The sequence below is a fragment of the Polyodon spathula genome, chromosome 13, assembly GCF_017654505.1.
Source record: "Polyodon spathula isolate WHYD16114869_AA chromosome 13, ASM1765450v1, whole genome shotgun sequence".
Lineage (NCBI taxonomy): Eukaryota > Metazoa > Chordata > Actinopteri > Acipenseriformes > Polyodontidae > Polyodon > Polyodon spathula.
Window position 1 is genome coordinate 24,066,175 of NC_054546.1, and position 21,750 is coordinate 24,087,924.

At 41.4% G+C, this 21,750-nt stretch overlaps 1 protein-coding gene across 2 annotated transcripts in view; it reads left to right on the forward strand.

The window, feature by feature from the left end:
- sgpl1 (sphingosine-1-phosphate lyase 1) overlaps positions 1-20,760 on the forward strand; it is a 60,504-nt gene extending 39,744 nt beyond the window's left edge. For both annotated transcript variants that reach the window (XM_041269474.1, XM_041269476.1), the window contains exons 7-14: positions 6,451-6,539; positions 7,893-8,001; positions 8,380-8,478; positions 8,959-9,105; positions 14,639-14,877; positions 15,381-15,527; positions 17,308-17,428; positions 17,824-20,760. In XM_041269474.1, the coding sequence (XP_041125408.1) occupies positions 6,451-6,539; positions 7,893-8,001; positions 8,380-8,478; positions 8,959-9,105; positions 14,639-14,877; positions 15,381-15,527; positions 17,308-17,428; positions 17,824-17,940 (1,068 nt within the window). In that variant the 3' untranslated portion in view covers positions 17,941-20,760. The remainder of the gene's footprint in view (positions 1-6,450; positions 6,540-7,892; positions 8,002-8,379; positions 8,479-8,958; positions 9,106-14,638; positions 14,878-15,380; positions 15,528-17,307; positions 17,429-17,823) is intronic.
- Positions 20,761-21,750: the final 990 nt, after the last annotated feature.

Consider the following 21,750-nt stretch of genomic DNA (forward strand, 5'->3'; position numbering starts at 1 on the left):
GCAAGTCACCATACGGCTCAGTTGTGTATTGAAGCACTTAGGCACCGAGTGCAGATGCACCGAGGGCACTGAGTGAGGTAGAATACACTACTGTGCACCGAAGCATCAGGGACACTAAGTGTTATTAACATGCTGTGGCGCCAAGCACCGAGGCACAGACGTGAAGTCAACACAACCCGGGGAAAACACCGGAGTGGATACATAGCTTGAGTGACTGCAGTAGGCAATCATGAGTCCTGGACCGCGTGCAGTCACACCACGTGGCAGAGCATAGCGTATACCGGAGTGGAGCACAGGCTCAAGGAGCTGCGGCATGTTGTGCAGGAACAAAGTGACACATTCCCTATGCCAGGCGGGTGACCAAGCGTGCCAATAGGCGGGCTAAAATAAGCCTGCTGAACAGCCGGACCCTGCAGAGGAATCACGTTGCTACTAATTTCTTTTCAAACTGCAAGGCAGTAAAGAAAAACATATATATACACACCCAATTAAAAACGGCGCGCCGAGTAGGCAGCTGAGGCAGTCCAGCAGAGTCAGTTCTACAGGGAAGCACGGCAGAGCCGGGGTCCGATGGAGCATCATGCGTCTCTTTCTTTTAAACTGCAATAGCAGAGGAAACATCACTGCATTCCCACAGTAGCGCCAGATACCATGCACTGAGCACTGGGCTACCGCTTGCACAGATGCACAGAGTACTGTGCAGCAACAGTCTTGCGCACCATGGTATTATTAAAAAACACCGGGGCAGCTACCCTGACCTCGTACGCTACACGCTGCTCAGGTGTGTGGCCACAATGGGGGACAGGGACGAAGCAGTGATGGGTTTATAGTCAGTAAGCACCATGCGCACTGTGGTACCGAAGTAACACTGCAGAGTCTTAATCACCGCGGTATTAAAAACACCGGGGCAGCTGTGCACGGTGCCTACCCTGACCCCATGGTTACACGCCTGAGCAGCGCATAGCGTACAACAGGAGACAGGGCCGAAGCCACCGTGGACGATTGACTTACACACACAGTAATACAAAACAGTTATTAAATGCAAAAAACAGTTAAAATATTACAGAACAAGGGGGAGAGCACACTATCTGTAGATTGAGCGACCTACACCAGAGGTCTCAACCCAACAACGAGGGAAGCCTAGGTGAGGAGTATACGGCTGGCCCGGCTGAAGCAACTGTGGTGCGGCTAGTTCTCTTCTCGAGCATGGAGACTCGTAGCTACAATCAAAACAAGGCCCAAACGGCGGCCCGCAGGAGGCTGGTGGGCTAGCTTGACAAGGGGGACAAGGCAAGCCAGGCCCCAAGAAGTAACAGTGCTCCCTGAAGCAAGAAAGGGTGAAAAACACACAATTCTTAACAATAATAATTGCCGTACTAAGACAGACAGAAAGAAGCAGCCTGACACGGGGAGCAAGCAGGTGCTGATAGTCAGAAATAGAATAAAAAGGCTCCAAATTTTAAACCATTGATTCCGGAAAAGTGGGGAAGGCCAGCTTTCAGCACAAAGTACAGGTGAACTAGCAGTAGCTTACGCAGCACTTTTTAGAAGAAGAAAGGCTCAGTGCAACACAGAGAGGTTATCCAACAGTGGTAAATGCTCTGTCAGTGTAGCCCATTCAGTCCATTCTGGGTGAATAATTAATAATTTGGTTGTCTGTAAGCCCTGGTCCTGTTTTGTTGTGTGGTTTCTGAGGCTTTGGGTACAGTTTCAGCTTCCCTTGTGGCTTGGGGCACCGAGAAAGGCAGCTGGTCTCAAACTGTGCCTGTCTGCACTTAGCTGATTTGTGGTGAGATTCAGAGAGGAGTCTGACGTGGTTTCAGTTCCCCTTATTGGATGACACCTCCTGGTTTAAGTCTCATGTGAGTTGTAATGCTGCTTGACTACTGCCAGATGGGCTTTGTTATCCAAGCTTCCTTGAACTTTTACCTTAATATAACATTTGGGAAAACATTATGTTGCGTCTAATCTGACAGGCAGTGTGAAATATATTCATGGGAGTATTAGTAGGTCTGATAGTTTAACAAAAAAAGTTTCCCATCATTGTGTGCAAGTTTTCCCTTACTCCGATGTATTGCACTGCTTTTTGGATGCAGTTCGAACATGAAAACAATAATGCATCACCCTGCTCTTGCAAAGTAAACATATTTCGGCTTCAGAACCTTGAAAACTGGGTGGGACACAAATTACCTCTGATGTTCTACCCCCACCATAATTTGAGTAGTACATCAGAAAAAATAAATAAATAGTTGTAAGGTAATTTCACATTGTGCCGTAACAGAGTGCACAGCGAGTTTAGTTTGTTTAGTTTTAAAATTAAAGTTATAGCTCAGAGTAATGTAGTATAGTCACTTCAGTGAAAAAATGCGTTTAGTAGAAGACTAATTTCGCTAAATAAGTACCGATAGAATTGATTATTTCTAGGCTTGCTACTATTCAATTTTTATTTTTTTGCCAAATCGACGATTAGTATCGAAGTTTATTTTTTAAAGAATTTACCAATTTTTTTTTTAGATCTTTATTTTTCAATTCAAGCAGAGAATGGGTGAAATTGACCTTTTTATGCCATTGAGAAACGTCTCATTTACATAAACATCTTTATCATATTCAGCATGCAACAAAACCATGGTTACCAGCATTCTAATTGAAATAATGTTTGGTCACAGCAGTGCTATACCATGTAAAGCTAAAGTTCCTACACAAATAAAAAAATTATGTCAAATAAACCGTACAAAATGCAGCAGTGTATTACATAGACTTTTATAGCATGTATTTACAAGTAAAAATGATATGCACAGTCAAAACATTAGATAGCTGACACAGGAGTTCCCAAACTTTTTTTTACCCGAGGCCCATCTGTTCATAAGAACATAAGAAAGTTTACAAACGAGAGGAGGCCATTCGGCCCATCTTGCTCGTTTGGTTGTTAGTAGCTTATTGATCCCAAAATCTCATCAAGCAGCTTCTTGAAGGATCCCAGGGTGTCAGCTTCAACAACATTACTGGGGAGTTGATTCCAGACCCTCACAATTCTCTGTGTAAAAAAGTGTCTCCTATTTTCTGTTCTGAATGCCCCTTTTTCTAAACTCCATTTGTGACCCCTGGTCCTTGTTTCTTTTTTCAGGCTGAAAAAGTCCCTTGGGTCAACACTGTCAATACCTTTTAGAATTTTGAATGCTTGAATTAGGTCACCACGTAGTCTTCTTTGTTCAAGACTGAACAGATTCAATTCTTTTAGCCTGTCTGCATATGACATGCCTTTTAAGCCCAGAATAATTCTGGTCGCTCTTCTTTGCACTCTTTCTAGAGCAGCAATATCTTTTTTATAGCGAGGTGACCAGAACTGTAGCTGTATTAGGCACTGTGGCCCACTATTAGCAACCCTTGAAAAATTAGGCACTGTATTAGGCACTGTGGCCCACTATTACCAGCCCTTGAAAAATCTAAATTGTCCTTTATTCATTTGAATAAATAGTTAAAGGTGGATATCACCTAGAATAATGAAAATATTTTTTGAAACCTAGTAAATAAAATAAATTGCAAAAACTAAACAGAGTTTTTTATCAAACCTTTAAATGAGCTACCTTTTCTATACTTGAAAATTTTAGAAATGCAGTTATTTTTCTTGATCATCAAACAAGAAAGAAATGCATCTCTCTTATTATTCCCATTCAGTACCTGAACAGGAATCACTTTTTGAGTAAAACCAGTACAACGTGCACAAAAACATAACTCTTCAATCCTAATTTTTGAACACTGTGTAACTAAAATGTTCAACATTGACCTCTCACGCTGAGCTGTCGTGCACAAAAAAGACGAATGCAAACAAATTCAGAAGGAAATGGCGGCCTTGCAGAAGTTACTATTTTTGCTACTCCTCTGTACAACCAAATGCAACCTTGCGAAATCACATTGTTGGCTTGCAAATACCCGATAATCCATCTGCAGCAAAATTTGAATTAGTCAGACTTTTTTTGTAGTAGTATTATTATTATTATATTCCAACAAACATATTCTAGCGTTATTTTAAGACGATTGTGAACGAGCCAGTAATCAATAAAATAGCAGTATATCCAAACCTTTCAATAAATCGGTTACCGCCAAGTGTAACAAGATTTCAGTTTGATTAATAACTTGGTTTAGTTAATATTGAAACATACATCAAAGCACTCAATATTTTAAATGTTAATAGCTAATTAGTCACAAAAACCACCATATAGATTTTTTAAATGAACTCTATCAAGTGCAGGCCAGTCTAGGCAACAGGGAACGACTGCGGGTGGACACGGATGCCTGCGCTCAGGGGATCTCCCCAGAGGGGCTCTGTTTCGGCATCGGGAGGCCCCCCTGTGCGACTCGCCAGGTGCAACTGGCGAGCACTCGGGGCTGAAAAGCCGTGCAGATGTCGAAAGAGCCTTGTAGGGCTGTAGAAGTGTGCTTGGGGCCTAAGCACCAGGCACACATGTTGTGTGTGTTCTTCTGTGGGATATTAGTCCCACACACCTCACAGGCATGGAAACCAGTCCTGCTCAACATCGTAAACCTGTGTGCAATGTGTACTGCACACCACATGCCCAGAGTACCGTGCAACTCTGGATACTATGCGCACTGCGTGTAGTGAAGCACCAAGCACCGTGTGCACCAAGTGCACTAAGCATGGGGCAGCAGGTAAAGGGTGCACCGCATGCACTGAGCACTTCGTGCCATGCAGCACTGGTCTAATGTGCACCGCGTTTAGCGGGCACCGTGCGTACTGCTCAGACAGAGTACTGCGAGCAGACCTGCACCGCGAAGGGCACCGTGTGCACCACATGCACAGAGAAAGCGCATTGATATAGAAACATTATACAAGCCTATACAAGCTCTCCTGAGTGACAGTATGTAAACCGGCAGCCATATTGCATAGGGACAGAAGTACCTTCCCTGTAAGGCAACAGATACAAGCGGAGATACAAAATAGTGCTTTTTAAACTTTTATTTATAACAGTAATATATTATAATTACAAATATTATGTGAAAATATTGATTTACAAAAACATATTTGTTTTGATTGTTAAATTAAAAAAAAAATCATGCTGGCATTGAAATTACTGTATCATTATGTGAGTTAAATGTAAATCAGATTTTCCAGTAATATTTAAATAAAAAATATGCATTGTCATACTTGTCATCATTACCTGTTATTGTTTTACCTTGTCAGACGTACATCACTTTGGAACATATGTATAGACTACTGATTACGATGTTGCCCTCACGATTCGGTAATTTACAAACACAAACACCTAATATAGGTATTTCTAATGATGAATACAAAGTGCGGTTTTCCAAAAAATGAATATGGTTCATTACCATGTTACAGATTTTATTTAGAGAAAGAAAATGTAGCTGATTTTAATAGAAGAGTAATAGGAAATTAAACACAATTGTTAGTTATTTTGCTGACTGCTTTATCCAAGGTAATTTACATGGCTTTAAACACATTTTAATACAACATTCCAACACACTCTGTCACATTATGAAGTTGCAATTGTTTTAATACTGTACTTTGAAATTTAAAACTATATAGTGTGTGTGTGTGTGTGTGTGTGTGTGTGTGTGTGTGTGTGTGTGTGTGTATAGTCTGAAACATATGCGTTCTGTTTTGTGGGAGAGTTACAGTTTTGCGTAATTGTCTGTCTGTCTGTCCATCCATCTCTGCCTGTCACACACTACATGGTGAACATGACAACTAGCTTCATTTTACACAAATCTTCACCCAACCTTTATTATACACCCCTAGCTTCATATATACATTTCAAATTTATGTGGCTTTAATCTGAGACATGCATGCAATATTTTAACCCCTACATGCACTCTCGTGTTCTTTCATGATTTATGAGGGTACCAGTAAGTGGCCACAAGTAACGTTACTCATTGAGGACAGCAGCTGGACAGGATGGAGAGGGTGAAAGCCAGATCAGCACACTAAAGCAATGCAAAACATCTTGAAACCTGTACCAGGGGATTGCTCCATTTTTATAGTCTGTATGATATGTTTGTGTGTGTGTGTGTGTGTGTGTGAGCATATGATTTTTTTGTAAACCGCAACTAGTAATTTTATTTTTAAAAGAAAATATTCACACAATAAACCACTTGAAAAAATTTAATAACTATCCTTCTAGCGTAAGGTGTCGGCTGCATAAAATCATAGACCACAGTATAGTTTACAAGTAAATGGTAACACTTTTTAGCTTGTCTGCAAGGAACAACAAACACTACAATCTAATAAAAATTAAATAATAAAACATGACTATCAAAAGTGCTATTTAAAATACAACTTGAAACCACTGATTCTAGAACAGTCATATGTCAGGCCTTGTATTTCTTGTCATAATGATGTGAGCTCTATCCTGGAGGGGAGTGTCTGTGAGTGATACACCTCATTAATGCTTGATTCCCCTCTCTGTGCAGGTCACCTCCGGCGGCACTGAAAGTATCCTGATGGCCTGTAAAGCGTACAGAGACATGGCGTTGGAGCGTGGAGTCAAGCACCCTGAAATGTAAGGGACACAGCACTGAGGGATGGCACCACGAGGGCTAGCTGCCTGCCAGGACTGAGACTTCCAGAGGAAGCTGTTGAAGGGGGGAGGTTGTAAGAAGTGCCTATGATCTGAGCATTCCCCTCTGTCAGTGTCTGATCTCCTGCCTTTCTGTTCCATTCTGATTGAACTGAGTTGAAACATGGACATGCAGTTACAGTGTGCATGTTTCTCTGTGTGCTGTGTTTCAGTGTGTGTGTTCCACAGCTGTAGAAGATGTACCTCTGATAAAAACATCTGAGGTGTCACCCTGTGGCAAAGTAGCTAACAGTGTGTAGGTGCAGGTGATCAATAAACAGACATTTATAATCCGGGTGCAGTGTTGTTTAATAGTTGTATTTAGTAATCCAAATGCCTGATGGCAAACAAAAGTAAATAACAATGTCAATGACAACAATACAGCGGCATGTGGTTTTTATCTGTAATCCGCAGGTTGGCTCCAAAATAATAAGTCCTGTTTTAATTCACTCACACATAAAACATACACAAACACCCATCCACAGTGCGTGCTCTAGTGCTCGTGGTGAAAATACAGTACTTTAGTGCAAACAAAGTGCAGTGTTGTCCAGGTCTGTGCTGGGCCTTAGCGACAGCTCCTGGGTTGTGTTTAGCCGTTCAATAATCACAAACAGTATTATTTTTGACACAATAAATAAACAAAACACTTGCGATTTCTCCACACAAAACACAGGTCCTTCCAGGTTGTTCTCTAACCAAAACAAAGGAAAAGATTGCGTCGCTCAGTCCCCTACTTATACTGTCATTCATGACCCCATGGTAAACGATTGCAGCCGCTCCTCCAGTCCGGGGACCTACTTCCTTTTAACCCAAGGAACGAAGTATCAGGTCAAGCAGTCCAGGGTACTCTGTTCCTGTTTCTTAGCATCCTCGCAGGTCAGGAGGGAAATTTGCCACCAAGAATCATTCTCTTTCTGTCACACTCCATCATGGTGGCCTAATCCGGGTGTGACCATGCAAAGCTTAACGATACAAGCAGTCCTGCTAGTGAAATATACACTTAATCTCCTAATGCTGAACACACCAATTCAATTGCAGTATGATGTTTATCCTTCTCTTTCCTTGCATTTGTGTGCACCTGACTCCCCATCTCCTCTTGGTGTAAAATGATTAAAACCAAATGCCTAGGCTATGTTCCCTCTGCTAGCCAGGTTTGGGTTAGGGTTAGTTTGGGTAAAGTGCAGTCACTTTATGCAGACATTTCTGATCAGGTTTGTCCAGAACTGAAATTAATTTGTTTGTTTCTCAGCTGAAGGTAACTTTGTATTTTCTCTTACACATAATGTCTCCTCTCAGTGTTGCTCCAGTCAGTGCTCATGCAGCCTTTGACAAAGCAGCACATTACTTTGGGATGAAGATTGTTCACGTTCCCCTGGACCCACACACCATGCAGGTGGATGTGAAGGTGAGACTCCCTGAAAACAATAGCTGCATGACTACTTCTATTTGCAATCAGAATTTACAGGTCCATAACGCATTGGTGCACAGAGAGGGCCATTCTAGCCCAGGTATGTGTTACAACCATATCTTTAACTACTTGATTGAGCCAATTAAACCTACATTCAGGTGTTTGCCTGTTAATTATTTAAATGATAACCTACAAACCAAAGCTGTGTCCCCGCCCTAGGTTTTAAAGTGCATTTCCTCCCCTTCTTCGTTGACTTGAACATGACTTTCTCTGTCCATCTTATGTAGTTAAACTATTTTGTATTCAGTTTTTAATCTGAAGGATGGACAGTATCGAGCAGTAAGTGTTTGAGTTGTTTGTGTTCTTTGTGTTTAGGCGATGAGGCGAGCCATTTCCAAGAACACGGCCATGCTGGTCTGCTCCACTCCTCAATTTCCACACGGAATTATTGACCCAGTACAGGAAATAGGAAAGGTAAACAAACACAGGAGAACTGCTGCACTGAGACCAGCAATACTGTGAAAACAGCATCTATTTAATTTGCTGTGTAAATGTAAAATTAGCTAACCTGTTTGTTTTCATGAAATATAAAAAGAGGACCTACAGCAGTCACAGGGAAACAGCTCATCACCCCAATGGGCACTCAAGGTCATTCTCCTCACAGATCTAGGGGGGTGTTTAATGTGTTGTGGCCGAATCCTTTGTTATAATCAGCCGTTTTGTTTTCCCTATTAGTGAACCCATATACACATTTTCAAATCAAACCAACAAGGTGTTCTCATGTTATAAGATATACACGCCTTGACAAGAACTTTTACAAACTCAAGGAAATTGATCATTTGTGTAGATGCTTGGTGTTTTGAGCACTAACGGCGCAGTGAAGCGTAGACTCTGGACCTGTGATATGATTGGCTGTGCTCTCAACTCTTTAGTAAGGCCAGTCTTCTCTTCCAGCTGGCTGTGAGCTCCAGCCTCCCTCTCCACGTAGATGCCTGTCTGGGCGGCTTCCTCATCGTCTTCATGGACAAGGCCAACTTCCCCTTGGCTCCCTTCGACTTTCGAGTCAAGGGGGTGACCAGCATCTCTGCAGACACACACAAGGTATAGGGGGTCAGTGCACAGGGAGTGAATTGATGGAGAAATGGGATTCCTAAATAGCTGTGTGTGGAAGTTCTCTGAGCGGCAAGGTAAAGAAAGGATTACCCCCTTTTAATATGGGAGTTATCTGCATGTATCTTTAAAAAGTTAGTATCAGAATGCAGCCTTTGCAGTGGAGTTCATCTCCTGCAGTGCTTCCGAACTGTCGGGTTGTACAGCTTCGCTTTTATTTTCGAAGTGCTGTATTTGTATTTGTGTTCTTAAAAAAAAAAAAAACATTTTTTAAATGTCATTTAAAAAACTCAATATGCATTTTTAGTATATATTCATATTTAATATTGGAAAATATGAGACTAGGGGCCCGATCTTCACTTAATCCCTTCGCTAAATTTGCGTCTAGCAAAAAAATAGTACTTTGGCACAAAATGATAGATGTTCCAAAATGGCACAAAGCAGTTGCGAGACATTGGAATATAGCAGTTTTTTAAGCAATTCGCAAATCTGTTTGTGCCTCGCAAAACTGTCTGCGCATTCACTACCAATATAGCAACTGCACACAACAGCCAAGCGAGAATGCAGAATGATGGACAGTCACCATTAGTAATGGCATTACCTTGACAAGCTGCTATCATTGGTGTTGCCACAGTATGTACCGGTATGACAGCAGACGAGACCACACAATATATTGTGCACACATACATACGGACCATTCAAATACACAATTGGCTCAATAGCTAGGTGCTGAGTTTTCAAATTAATGTACTGATAAGCCACTGTTTTATTGAATACAGACAGTATTGTATCACAAGGAAATACTATATAGGTTTCTTTAAAGGCCAGCTGATCCTGCAAAGTAAAGGTCAATCAAGCATTTTTATATGCACAATACACAGAAATGCGTTATGTTATTAATTCTACTCACCCATTTGAACAACATGATTAAGCCCAGTTTGTAAGGTTTTGAGTGTTGCCGGAATGGATTTTTTTCATTATGACATTTTTTTTGTAAGCATAATAATTAATTCTAAGTATGCACCTAAAAAGTTAATTGTAGCCTACTATGATTTCTCAGTAAATGAACAGTCTCTGTACAATTAGCAACATTGACGCTCAGCAGACTGGACAGCTGAATAAAAACGGCCAGAAATTACAGTTAACAGAACTGTTTGTCCCGCCTCAGCTAACTTATGATTGGACTGCTGCAGTGAAAATACAGGTATTTGGTTGGTTGATTGTATCACCGGTCTTGCTTTAGGAAAACGTTAGCATGCCTTTCACAGCAAGTGCCCTGACGGCGATTGGCTCTTAAGTGCAGCTGCCCACCCCTACACCCATAATGTGCAGCAACCTATGGAATAGCCAAATAAAGCAATGGGCCACAAGATGGATGTATGACATATTTATACAGTTAATTTACAGATGTGTGACCAACAGCAAACAGGCAGGACCCTCCCTCCCCTCTTTATCCTTCTCTCAATCTTCATTTCCATACTTTGATGGCACACGTTGAATGCCGATATGCCTGTGGAGCAGTGAAGAACACATATAACTATGTAAACACACTACCGCTGTCCATCATATCAATACAATGCTCGGTGATAAAACACATAACTGATCTGCCCATCTGGTGTGTGTGGATGGGGGGGGTGAGGGGGGTTAGGGTTCTGTACTATTGTACGTTCAACATTGCATCACAGTTGATGCGAAGCAATGTTGTAATATAACATAAAATAATAGAAACGAGCAGTTAATCAGAAAACCATTGAAGTGTATTGAGAACAGTTTACTATTCACCCCCCTCGTTGCCAATTACGATGATACCTAAACACTAAGCGATTGTACTGCACATAGTACCAAGGTCTCCATGTAACCCTGCTTCTACCTTGGTTGGAATCACAATTATCGCGCAGATATTGGTACATTAAGACGAATTAGGGCTTTTGCCCAATTCAAATTTGATTGCACTATGTGCATATTGAATGTCCACCTAGAATACGTTTGCATCACATGTTTCAAATTACCGATACATTAACATTAGGACCGTATTAAAGGAACAGAACAGGCATCTGTACAACAAGGAAGGCAGTGTGCTGGACAGTGGTGAGTGCATGTTTCCACACTTGTCTGTTGGGCATGGGAATACGCTACAAACGTCACTATGATATGAACATGTTATATATGTTATTATGGAAACAAAAACAGGCTTATTGCTTGTATGTTTTTGCCGCAAATTGACTATGGTGATGCAGTATATAGGCTTGCATCACCATCAACTAGATAAACTGGACTCGCTATATCATGCAGATTGAGGTACATTTACAAATACATGATTTAAATCTCATCATTGTATATTATGTGATTTGATGGGCTGGACTTCTTTGGCTTTATGCAGGTTGAAGCACTGGTATATTCTGGTATATAAGGCTATTCAGTGTAATACCCTCTTATTTAAATGAATACCTTATAGCTTCCCATAGTAACCATAGTCTCAGATCTCATTCTTTTTTGCATTTCAAAATCCCAAATGTGCGTACTGAGGCTGGTAAAGGATCCTTTGCTTATTATGCCCCATGGTCCTGGAATAAGTTCCAGTCCAAACTAAAGCTGCAGACCCAGATATCTTTATAGCAGTTTAAGAGTGAACTGCATGATTTCGTGACAGAGAGTTGTAATTGTTTTAAATAGTTGACTACTTTTGTGTATTTTGAGTATTGTTTTAAATGTGATTTGCCTGTGTCTTAATTGTATTTTATTGTGTATTTGTTATTGTTGTTCGATTGACTTGTTGCTACCTGCTTGGCTAGGTCTCACTTGTAAAAGAGGTTTTAATCTCAATGTGACTACATAAGAACATAAGAAAGTTTACAAATGAGAGGACGCCATTTGGCCCATCTTGCTCGTTTGGTTGTTAGTAGCTTATTGATCCCAGAATCTCATCAAGCAGCTTGTTGAAGGATACCAGAGTGTCAGCTTCAACAACATTACTGGCAAGTTGATTCCGGACCCTCACGATTCTCTCTGTGAAAAAAAAAAAAATGCCTCCTATTTTCTGTTCTGAATGCCCCTTTGTCTAATCTCCATTTGTGATCCCTGGTCCTTGTCTTTTTTCAGGTCGAAAAAGTCCCTTGGGTCGACATTGTCAATACCTTTTAGAATTAGGTCGACGCGTAGTTCAATTAGATTCAATAGATTCAATTCTTTTAGCCTGTCTGCATGTGACATGCCTTTTAAACCCGGAATAATTCTGGTCGCTCTTCTTTGCACTTTCTAGAGCAGCAATATTATTTTTGTGGCGAGGTGACCAGAACTGAACACAATATTCAAGATGAGGTCTTACTAGTGCATTGTACAGTTTTAACATTACTTCCCTTGATTTAAATTCAATACTTTTCACAATGTATCCGAGCATCTTGTTGGCTTTTTTTATAGCTTCCCCACATTGTCTAGAGGAAGACATTTCTGAGTCAACAAAAACTCCTATATATATATATATATATATATATATATATATATATATATATATATATATATATATATATATTACACACACACACACATATACATATACATACACATACATAACCCCCACACACACTCGAAAGTATTCACCCCCCCCTTGGACTTTTCCACATTTTATTGTTTTACAACATGGAATCAAAATGGATTTAATTAGGAGTTTTTGCCACTAATCAACACAAAGTCCATAATATCAAAGTGAAAAATAAAATCTACAAATTGTTCTAAATTAATTATTTGTTCTAATTAATTATATTTGTGCACAGTTTTTGCAAAGGTTTTGTTGAGCACACAAGCCATCATCTTGTATATGGCTTTCTGAATAAGGTCTAGAAGGGCTAGTATTCCAATAGTATCCTAATACTAAGTGGGTATTTGGTATCACGTTTTCAGAATACAGGTATCAGGAGTACGGACGGATTCATTCGGAATACCCTGTTTACATGGCATGGAATAGCTATTCAAATTTCCCACTATTCCGAATACAACTGGAATCCTGATAGAACAGGACAACTGGAACAGATACCCGGATAGCAATATTGGTGCAGTCAATTGTACCTACCACGCGCAGCAGGTGCATGACCTCAAAAACCCTGCATTATGTCCTCCCTGTGCTCTGGTACTGGGAAATTTTAATATGTTCCTTGTACGCGGTTCTGAACATGTCGAGGTGGCGGGACACGGCTGACTGGGTGATCTCCAGTGTATCACCTGCTACCTTCTGGAAGGTCCCGGTAGCCAGGATACACATACAGACAGACACTACCAATTGCCCAGACAAGGCATGACTGTGCGGGTTTGTTCTGGCCAGGTCATCACGCAGCATGTGACATAGATGAGTCAGCATGTCTTGGTCGAGACGATACCTGGACACGACTTGCTCATTGCTGAGCTCCTCATATGTGTGACGAGGCCGGTACACCCTTTCAGCATATCTTTGCCTATGTCGGGGTTGCTATTGCTGGGTATGCCTTGCATCATTCACATCCACATGTCGATGGACACGCTGTATGCTAACCACGTTTCCCATTGTTGTCTGTTTGTAGTCAGTGCTGGAATGGTAGCGTGCATGGAGTTAAGGCAGTCCTTTTACAATCCTTATTCTGTGCATCACAAACCTGGTTTTGTGCTTGCCGCATACCTTCGAATATACCAGGATCACGTATATTGTCAGCCACTCTCCCCGTATTGTGTGATGCATACATTTTATTTCTGCACAGCGCAGAGTGGATTGTGACGTGCAAAAGGACGTTTCGAATATGGCAACTTGGCACAATTTCAGCATGTAACCCTCTGCGCAGTGCGCAAACCTTTCGAAGATCGGGCCCTAGGAGTATGGAAATTGGGAGTAACATGAAATCAAGGGATGATAATGAATATTTGATCAAATTTACTGGAATATTCCATTAGCTCTTTGTTCTTTTAAGATATGAAGTACCCAGAAATGTTGCTTGAAGACATTTGCTCGATGTACATAGGCTCCTCATCAAAGTTTCTTTCACCATGAGATGTGTCTGTACTCTAGTTGAAAGCTTACATACAACCCAGCATTGCACAATGAATAAAAGACCAGGTGGAAATTAGGGGTTATGCACATCTCTCAATGTGAGATAGTACCCTGAAATCTTTTTTTTTTTCTGTTGCAGAATAGAAAAATAACTTAATTGTCGCAGACTTCTTTCAAAGACTTCTCATTTGGGATTTGTGAACAAAAATGTTCGGGGTGACTTCCTATTCCCTCTGTTTCAGAAACTTCACTTTGAATAGGTTTTTGGCATAGCGCACAAGCTGCTGCCAGTGTGGCTGCAGAAACTGGTCCTTTAGCTTACATAGTATAGTCCTAGCTGTGGAGCCTGAGCTACGCTCAGTTGCTGCAGTCCTGCACTTGCCCTGGTGTCCTTCTACAGCTGTACGGTGACACCAGTGATGTCCTTGTGTTTGTTTTCCCTCCGGCATGGCTGTGCTCCTCTGTGGCTATATAGTGACTCCAGTGATGTACTTGTGTTTGTTTTCTGTCCAGTATGGCTATGCCCCGAAGGGCTCCTCTGTCGTCCTGTACAGTGACTCCAGGTACCGGCAGTACCAGTACTTCGTGGCCCCAGACTGGCAGGGCGGTATCTACGCGTCCCCCAGCATTGCGGGCTCCCGGCCAGGGGGGATCATTGCTGCCTGCTGGGCCACCATGATGCACTTCGGGGAGAACGGCTACATCGAGGCCACCAGGAAGATTGTTAAGACCACACGCTTCATCGACTCGGAGTACGTGGCCTGCTTCACCTTCATTAGACTAGGGGAGTCATGGTCAAGATTCACAGCACAGCAGTAAGGGTTAGGATGAAGCCAAGCTGCAGGTACTCAGGAAAGGAATAGAGCTTCAGAGGAATTCATTGTGACATATTCATATCAAAATCACACCTTTCATTTCCATATCATATATAGTTGTAGTAATGAGTTACCCCAGAACCAAACTGTCTGGATTTGCTTTCTGTTTGTACATTAAGAAGTAAGATTTTAAATTAGGAAATATACTTACCCCCGACCGAGATTTTTGCGTCTTCCCTTTTATAGAGTACTTCAGGCAGAATTCCACACACTGACATCATTATAATGTGAGCTTTATGAATTACTTATGGAGGGAATTGGCACCTTTTATTGAGACACACTTGATACTAAAACAGTACTCTGAAAGAATACCTGGCTGTACCTTGATAAGAGCAGGTTGTGCATGTCTGTCCTCCTTGCTGACTGGTTTGTGTGCTCAGGCTGCGGAACATCGGTGGCTTGTTTGTCTTCGGGAGGCCTGAGGTCTCGGTGGTGGCTGTGGGCTCCAGGGACTTTGATATCTTCAGATTATCCAACTCAATGACCGCCAAGGGCTGGAACCTGAACACTCTGCAGTTTCCTTCCAGGTGAGTCTTATAACCAGGAGCACATTCCTCCCATTGCAGAGAGCCTCTATAAAGCAAGACACAGACTTCCCCCTAGAGCACCAACAGGCTGCTGCTCATGCAGTTTGCCCCAGAATGATCCACTACAGGACACTGCAGGACACTACAGCACAGTACACTGCACGACACTACAGCACAGTACACTACAGGACACTGCATGACATTACAGCACAGTACACTACAGGACACTGCACGACACTACAGGACAGTACACTACAGGACCTTGCAGGACACTGAATGACACTACAGCATAGTACACTACAGGACCCTGCAGGACATTGCATGACATTACAGGACACTGCACTGCTGTACATTGCATGACACTACAGGACACAGCACTGCTGTACACTGCATGGCACTGCAGGACACTACAGGGCACGGCACTACTGTACACTGCACGACAATACACTAGTACAAAACAGGACACTGCACTACAGTACAATACACTACAGCAGTGTTTCTTAACCTTGGTCTTGGGGGCCCGCTGTGTCTGCTGGTTTTCATTCCATCTGAGCTCTCAATTGCTCAACTAGACCCTTAATCGAACTGGTAATTTGCTTATACACCTTAATTGTTTTCAGCTCTTAAACAGTTGTAGATTTTAAGTTTAAGTAAACATTTTATAAATAACTGTTTAAGCGCTGAAACCAGTGTTGAGAAACACTGCACTACAGACCACTGCAGTACAATACAGTACACTACGGTATTATGCAGTACACTATGGTACACTGCAATACAATACAGTACACCATGGTATTATGCAGTACACTACGGTACAATGCTGTACACTGTAGTACAATCCAGTACATTACGGTGCAATACACTGCAATACAATACGGTACACTGCGGAACACTAAGGTACAATACAGTACACTGCAGTATACTATGGTACACTGCAGTAAAATACAGTACACTATGGTACAATACAGTACACTGCAGTAAAATACAGTACACTACGGTACAATACAGTACACTGCAGTACACTATGGTACAATACAGTACACTGCAGTAAAATACAGTACACTATGGTACAATACAGTACACTGCAGTACGCTATGGTACAATACAGTACACTACGGTACAATGCAGTAAAATACAGTACATTGCAGCACACTACGGTACACTGCAGTAAAATACAGTACATTGCAGTACACTACGGTACAATACGGTACACTGCAGTACAATACAGTACACTGCAATTCAATACAGTACATTACGGTACACTACAGTACAATGAAGTACACTACGGTAAAATGCAGTACACTATACTACAGTACACTACGGTACAATACAATACATTACATCTTAATGATTTGTTACTTTCCTTCTCACACTTTGGTTTTAATAGATCTAATATGCCGCAGGCTTTTTTTTTCTTTATAGGCCAACATCATAGCTCATTCATAAATATTGGCACTTTTTTAAAATGGCACATAACCCCCAAAAACTGTTGCAGTCTGGAGCCCTGTATAGAATTGATTGCGTGGCTTTCATGTTAAATCAAATGCTATTACATTCTATAGGCTGGGGAGCATAACAACCAGAAGCACTTGTTACAGCTGATTTTGTTAAATTACTTTACAAAGTAATTTGTTATTCCCATGGGCAAGAAATCACCTGCCAACTGAGCACTCAGTCAATCAGTCCTGGAATTTTGTGTCATTACAAGATGTGATGACAAAGCTCTCCTAATACAGCTTTGTGTTCCAGCTGCTTTAATCCACTCTCCATCCCCTCCTAGTATTCATATCTGCGTGACGTTGCTGCACACGAAGCCTGGCGTGGCGGAGCAATTTATCAGGGACATGAAGGACTCGGTGGCAGTCCTGATGAAGAGCCCTAAAGACAAGACCACCGGCATGGTGAGCAGAATAACCTTGCCCCTGCGGTCTCTTCCTATTTCTGAGTTTTGGGTAGAAACCCCCCTGCGGTCACTTCCTGTTTCTGAGTTCTGGATAAAATCCCCTATGGGGTGTATATCTCTGCTTGTACACATCTATAGGGTTGCTTATCCAATTGGGATGGAACTTGGTACAGGCATTTCTCAGCACAATTTCACAGTACAGATTCTAAAGATATATGGGAGGCATCTGTCCGTAAATTTCCATTTCTACATGTAGATATACAGTGCTTGGTTATTTCTGATACCAGTAGCAGTGGTGTGTATTTAGTGCTGTATGTCCTGCCTGCATTAGGATTGTCCTGTACTTGCATCTGCTCTCGCACCCTACCCTAACCTCTGTCTGTCTGTCTGCAGGGCGCTATCTATGGCATGGCTCAGTCCATTCCTGACCGCTCCATGGTGACTGAGATCTCTCGAGGCTTCCTGGACTGCCTCTACAGCACCGACGCTCCCAGCTCTGACAAGCTGTGAGCACGGTCAGGGGATCCTCGCAGGGCACACAGGTACCCCTGCCAGGGCTCCGTCCTCCGCAATCTCACTGCTGTCCGTTTCACTGTGGTTCCTAAAGTACATTTTCACACGGTTATACATAATTCCACATTCTGTTATTTCTGTGTTGTCTCAAGTTGTTGTATCCTTAACAAAAAGTCATTTCTAAACAGATTTTCCACTTTTTATTTTTATTAGTGTCTGTTGTGATTTTAGGTTTTAATTTTGTACCATGAGGTTGAACATGGTTTCTTAGGCCCAGCTTGCCGTTCCTTTTCCTTTCCATTCCTTGCCATGTCTCATTAGGGTTCCTGCTCCATATGAACACGCTCCACCTTCCTTTTTGTGGAGCCCACTATTCAGTGCACTCTCAAACTCTGCTCATGGGAGCTTCACAGTGACCTGAAATGTAAAAGGTAAAAGCACATCTGTGGAAATCTACCTACAACATTTATCGAAGGCCCTTTATTTATTTATTTTTTTTTACTTTGTTTTTAAATGTTTACATTTCCCAGTGGAGTTGTACAACACAGAGTTCAAACACATTTCTTAGTTAGCCCTATATTGCTCTGCCTTATGTCTGACTAATGTTTGTTATCAAAAGACCTTGATATCGGTTTAAAATATTTTGAAAGCATTTTCTTTGGGTTACAACTGAACGCTACCTGAAATTCACCCGGGACATTCCCACCCAGGCGGTTATGTGCAGTACAATGAGGAGGGAGCTTGTGTGTAATTGCAGGGAGAATACGGACCCCTGTGGTCGTTGTGAATAAAGGAAGTTGCAATGCCACTTTGCCTCGCAAGTGTAATAGCCAGGGCTTTGAAACCCTGCCCTCGTCTGCCCGGTAACAGAGCGGCATTCTCTCAAGTCCGGTATCACGCTGCTGTTGATCATCTTTATTTATTAAATGTAACCTTTTGTTTTTGAAAAGTAGTTTTTATACATAAATTAAATGCATTAGTTCATTATATTATACAAGAATGATTAATATAATCCATTTTGTCACTTTGTATTTCAGTGTATATAATACAGCTGCTGCCTTACAGTAATGCAAGGCCAGATCTTTGACTAAATCATTTGGCCACTCCCTTATTCCTGTTGATACAAGTTAAAACAATATGTATCTACTCCTGGGAGTTTAACATGTATTTTTGTATGGCTAAATCACTGTATTGGATGATCTTTGGTATTTATATATTTCACTGCTTATGTTGTAAAAAGATCAGGTTTGTCACTGCTGCCCTGTCCTATTGTTTCTAAAAGTATCACTTCTATCAGGTGACTCCACAATTCTGCAGGAGAGGCAGGTTTTTATTCTAGCCAGTAGCACAAAATAATTTTCCACAAAATCTTTTCTACAATTATCTCACTTTACAAACTTTATTTCACTTACAGGAATATTGGGTTCACCTGAAACTTAAGGCATCAGGTGGGGTGCTATTAAATGTAACACAGGAAGGAAGTGAAGTACCATCAAATCTATATTCTAAGTCAGAGGTCTCCAACATTGGTCCTGGAGAGCTACAACGGTCTGCTGGTTTTTGTTTCAGCCGAGTGCTCTGTGACTTAATTGCTCTAATTATTGGCTTAATTAGTCAATATTAACAGGTGTTCCAGATCTTTAGCCACTGATGATGTAAAAGACACCTAGAAAACCTGCAGGATAGTCAGCTCTCCATGGCTAGGGTTGGGGAGCTCTGTTCTAAATGATCTATGAGAAAGCAACCAGTCACTGTTAAGGATTTGTCAAACTTCCAGTGAATCTTCTCATGTTACCTGTGGTGTCATCCTATGCATAGAACAAACATCATGCAGTTACAAAGTTGAAGTAGCTCCTGATTCATTTTAGTAATCCCGCACAGAAGTGTGTGTGTGCCACAGCTATGACATCACAAGGCCCACTGAAATGCATAGGACAGTCCTTGCCATGGTACACTTGTTTCACTTCTGTAGGATGTCGCTAATTAGAATAGAAATAAATCTGCAGTCTGGATATCAAAGATCAACAGCAAGACGAGAAGGGACATGTCAGAATGTCGTTCTTCTAGTGAGCGGGAAGAACATGTTTTATTTCTTTTAATCGTTCATAACTTGCTTAGGTGACCTATGGGAATGTTGCACAATCAATGCAAACTACAGTCGGAAGAGAACACTTCAGATAATGGAATGAACCACTTCAAATAATCCAAGTATTTTGTTGCCTGCCCAGATACTTGCAAAGGTTTTCTACCACTTTGTTCTCAATGTTTTTATGGTTAGAATGATTGTGTCTTAATGTAAAGAGACCAGTGATTCTGGGAGTGTGGAGAGTAGCATGAAATTGTGAGATTAATTGCCACATCTGTGGTCTTCTGAAATAGCTTGAAATAGGAGCTCTACAAATAAGTGAACCTGCAGAGGAGTAGAGCACTATAATAATGAGTTATCTGTATCTGTAAGTAGCTGTTTAAATGGTTCCATTGGGATATAGGACCATTCCTCAATGATTACATCATCTAAATCCTGGCACACGTACAGAACTGGCAATCCTGTTCAACGTGTGTCTGTGGGTGTGTAGGGTACGTGCCATACTTGTATGCAAGCTGCATCTCCCAGGTGCAAATCGGTTTGTCAGGGATTCCATTTTCATATTGAAAGAGACTCCTTCTGAGGGACAAATCATCTGTGCTACATTTCAAACTTTTCGTCCAGCACCGGTATTTGTGTTCTCTGGACTTGTCAATTTCAATTGTAGTTCAGTCTCAGTCTAGCTTGCTGTGCGAGTTGTCCATCCAATATCAACAGCAGCGCCACAAAACTATAATGCCAGCCTCCAGGCCAGACTGGCTGTGGGCACTGCTTTTCTGTACTGAAACAGGGAATTTAAAGAGCTGTTAAAGCCAGAACTTGTGCACCTTGGTCAGTCCCAGTCCATCGGGCTACTACTATTGTTTTTATTTTTACTTTTATTAAACGGTTGAAATTTGATGTTGCGTTTTAGATTTTGCAGAGCTGTAGAACTGATACAGGCAGAGGAGATTCTTATTTTCTTTGGGGTTGTGGACTCATGATTGCAAGAATAATAACAATAGATGGTTGTGCTGTGGATCTGTCTCTAGTGGACGGCTCACACAAATCTTCTTTCTGTTCACCCTTGCCCAGGGCTAATGACTGGTTCAAATTCACACTCTCTCCTTCTGGCACAAAGTTAAACAGCAGCATTCACCTGTATGCCTTCCATACCAAACCATCCATTCAGTGGGATCTTGAGAAAACATACAACAGTAATGCCCCTCAGGAACACGCAAACATCCAGCATTTGAGGAAATGAGAACTGCGGGTTTGCAGTTAATCTCTAACAAAACCGAACAGTAACAGACGGCTTGCTCAATTACTTTGTATAATGTCGGCCTAATTTGCCTATGGGGTTGCAAACCAGTTAACCAATACCAGACTTTTTGGTAATTTAATTTTGTGTTAGACCAGTAATATTAAAGTCTGTGGGGATGCTGTCAACCAAGTTGAAATGTGCAATTCTAGGTACAAAATGTACAGTAATAAGTCCTCAATTATGTTTGTCAAGGAAATTCTGTATAAAACCTATCTTCCTCAAAATGTCTCATTGTGTTTGTTTTTTTTTAAGGTTCTGATTATTTATGTTTTGATTAAAGCTATAGTGCAATTTAAGTTAGGAGACTGAGTTTCCACTGTGGACACATAGCACTTGTAATACATTTACTTGGAGGGGCAATTTGCCTGTGGTTTGACCATGGAGGAAAATATAGGCCAAGAATCACAGACTGTTTCTT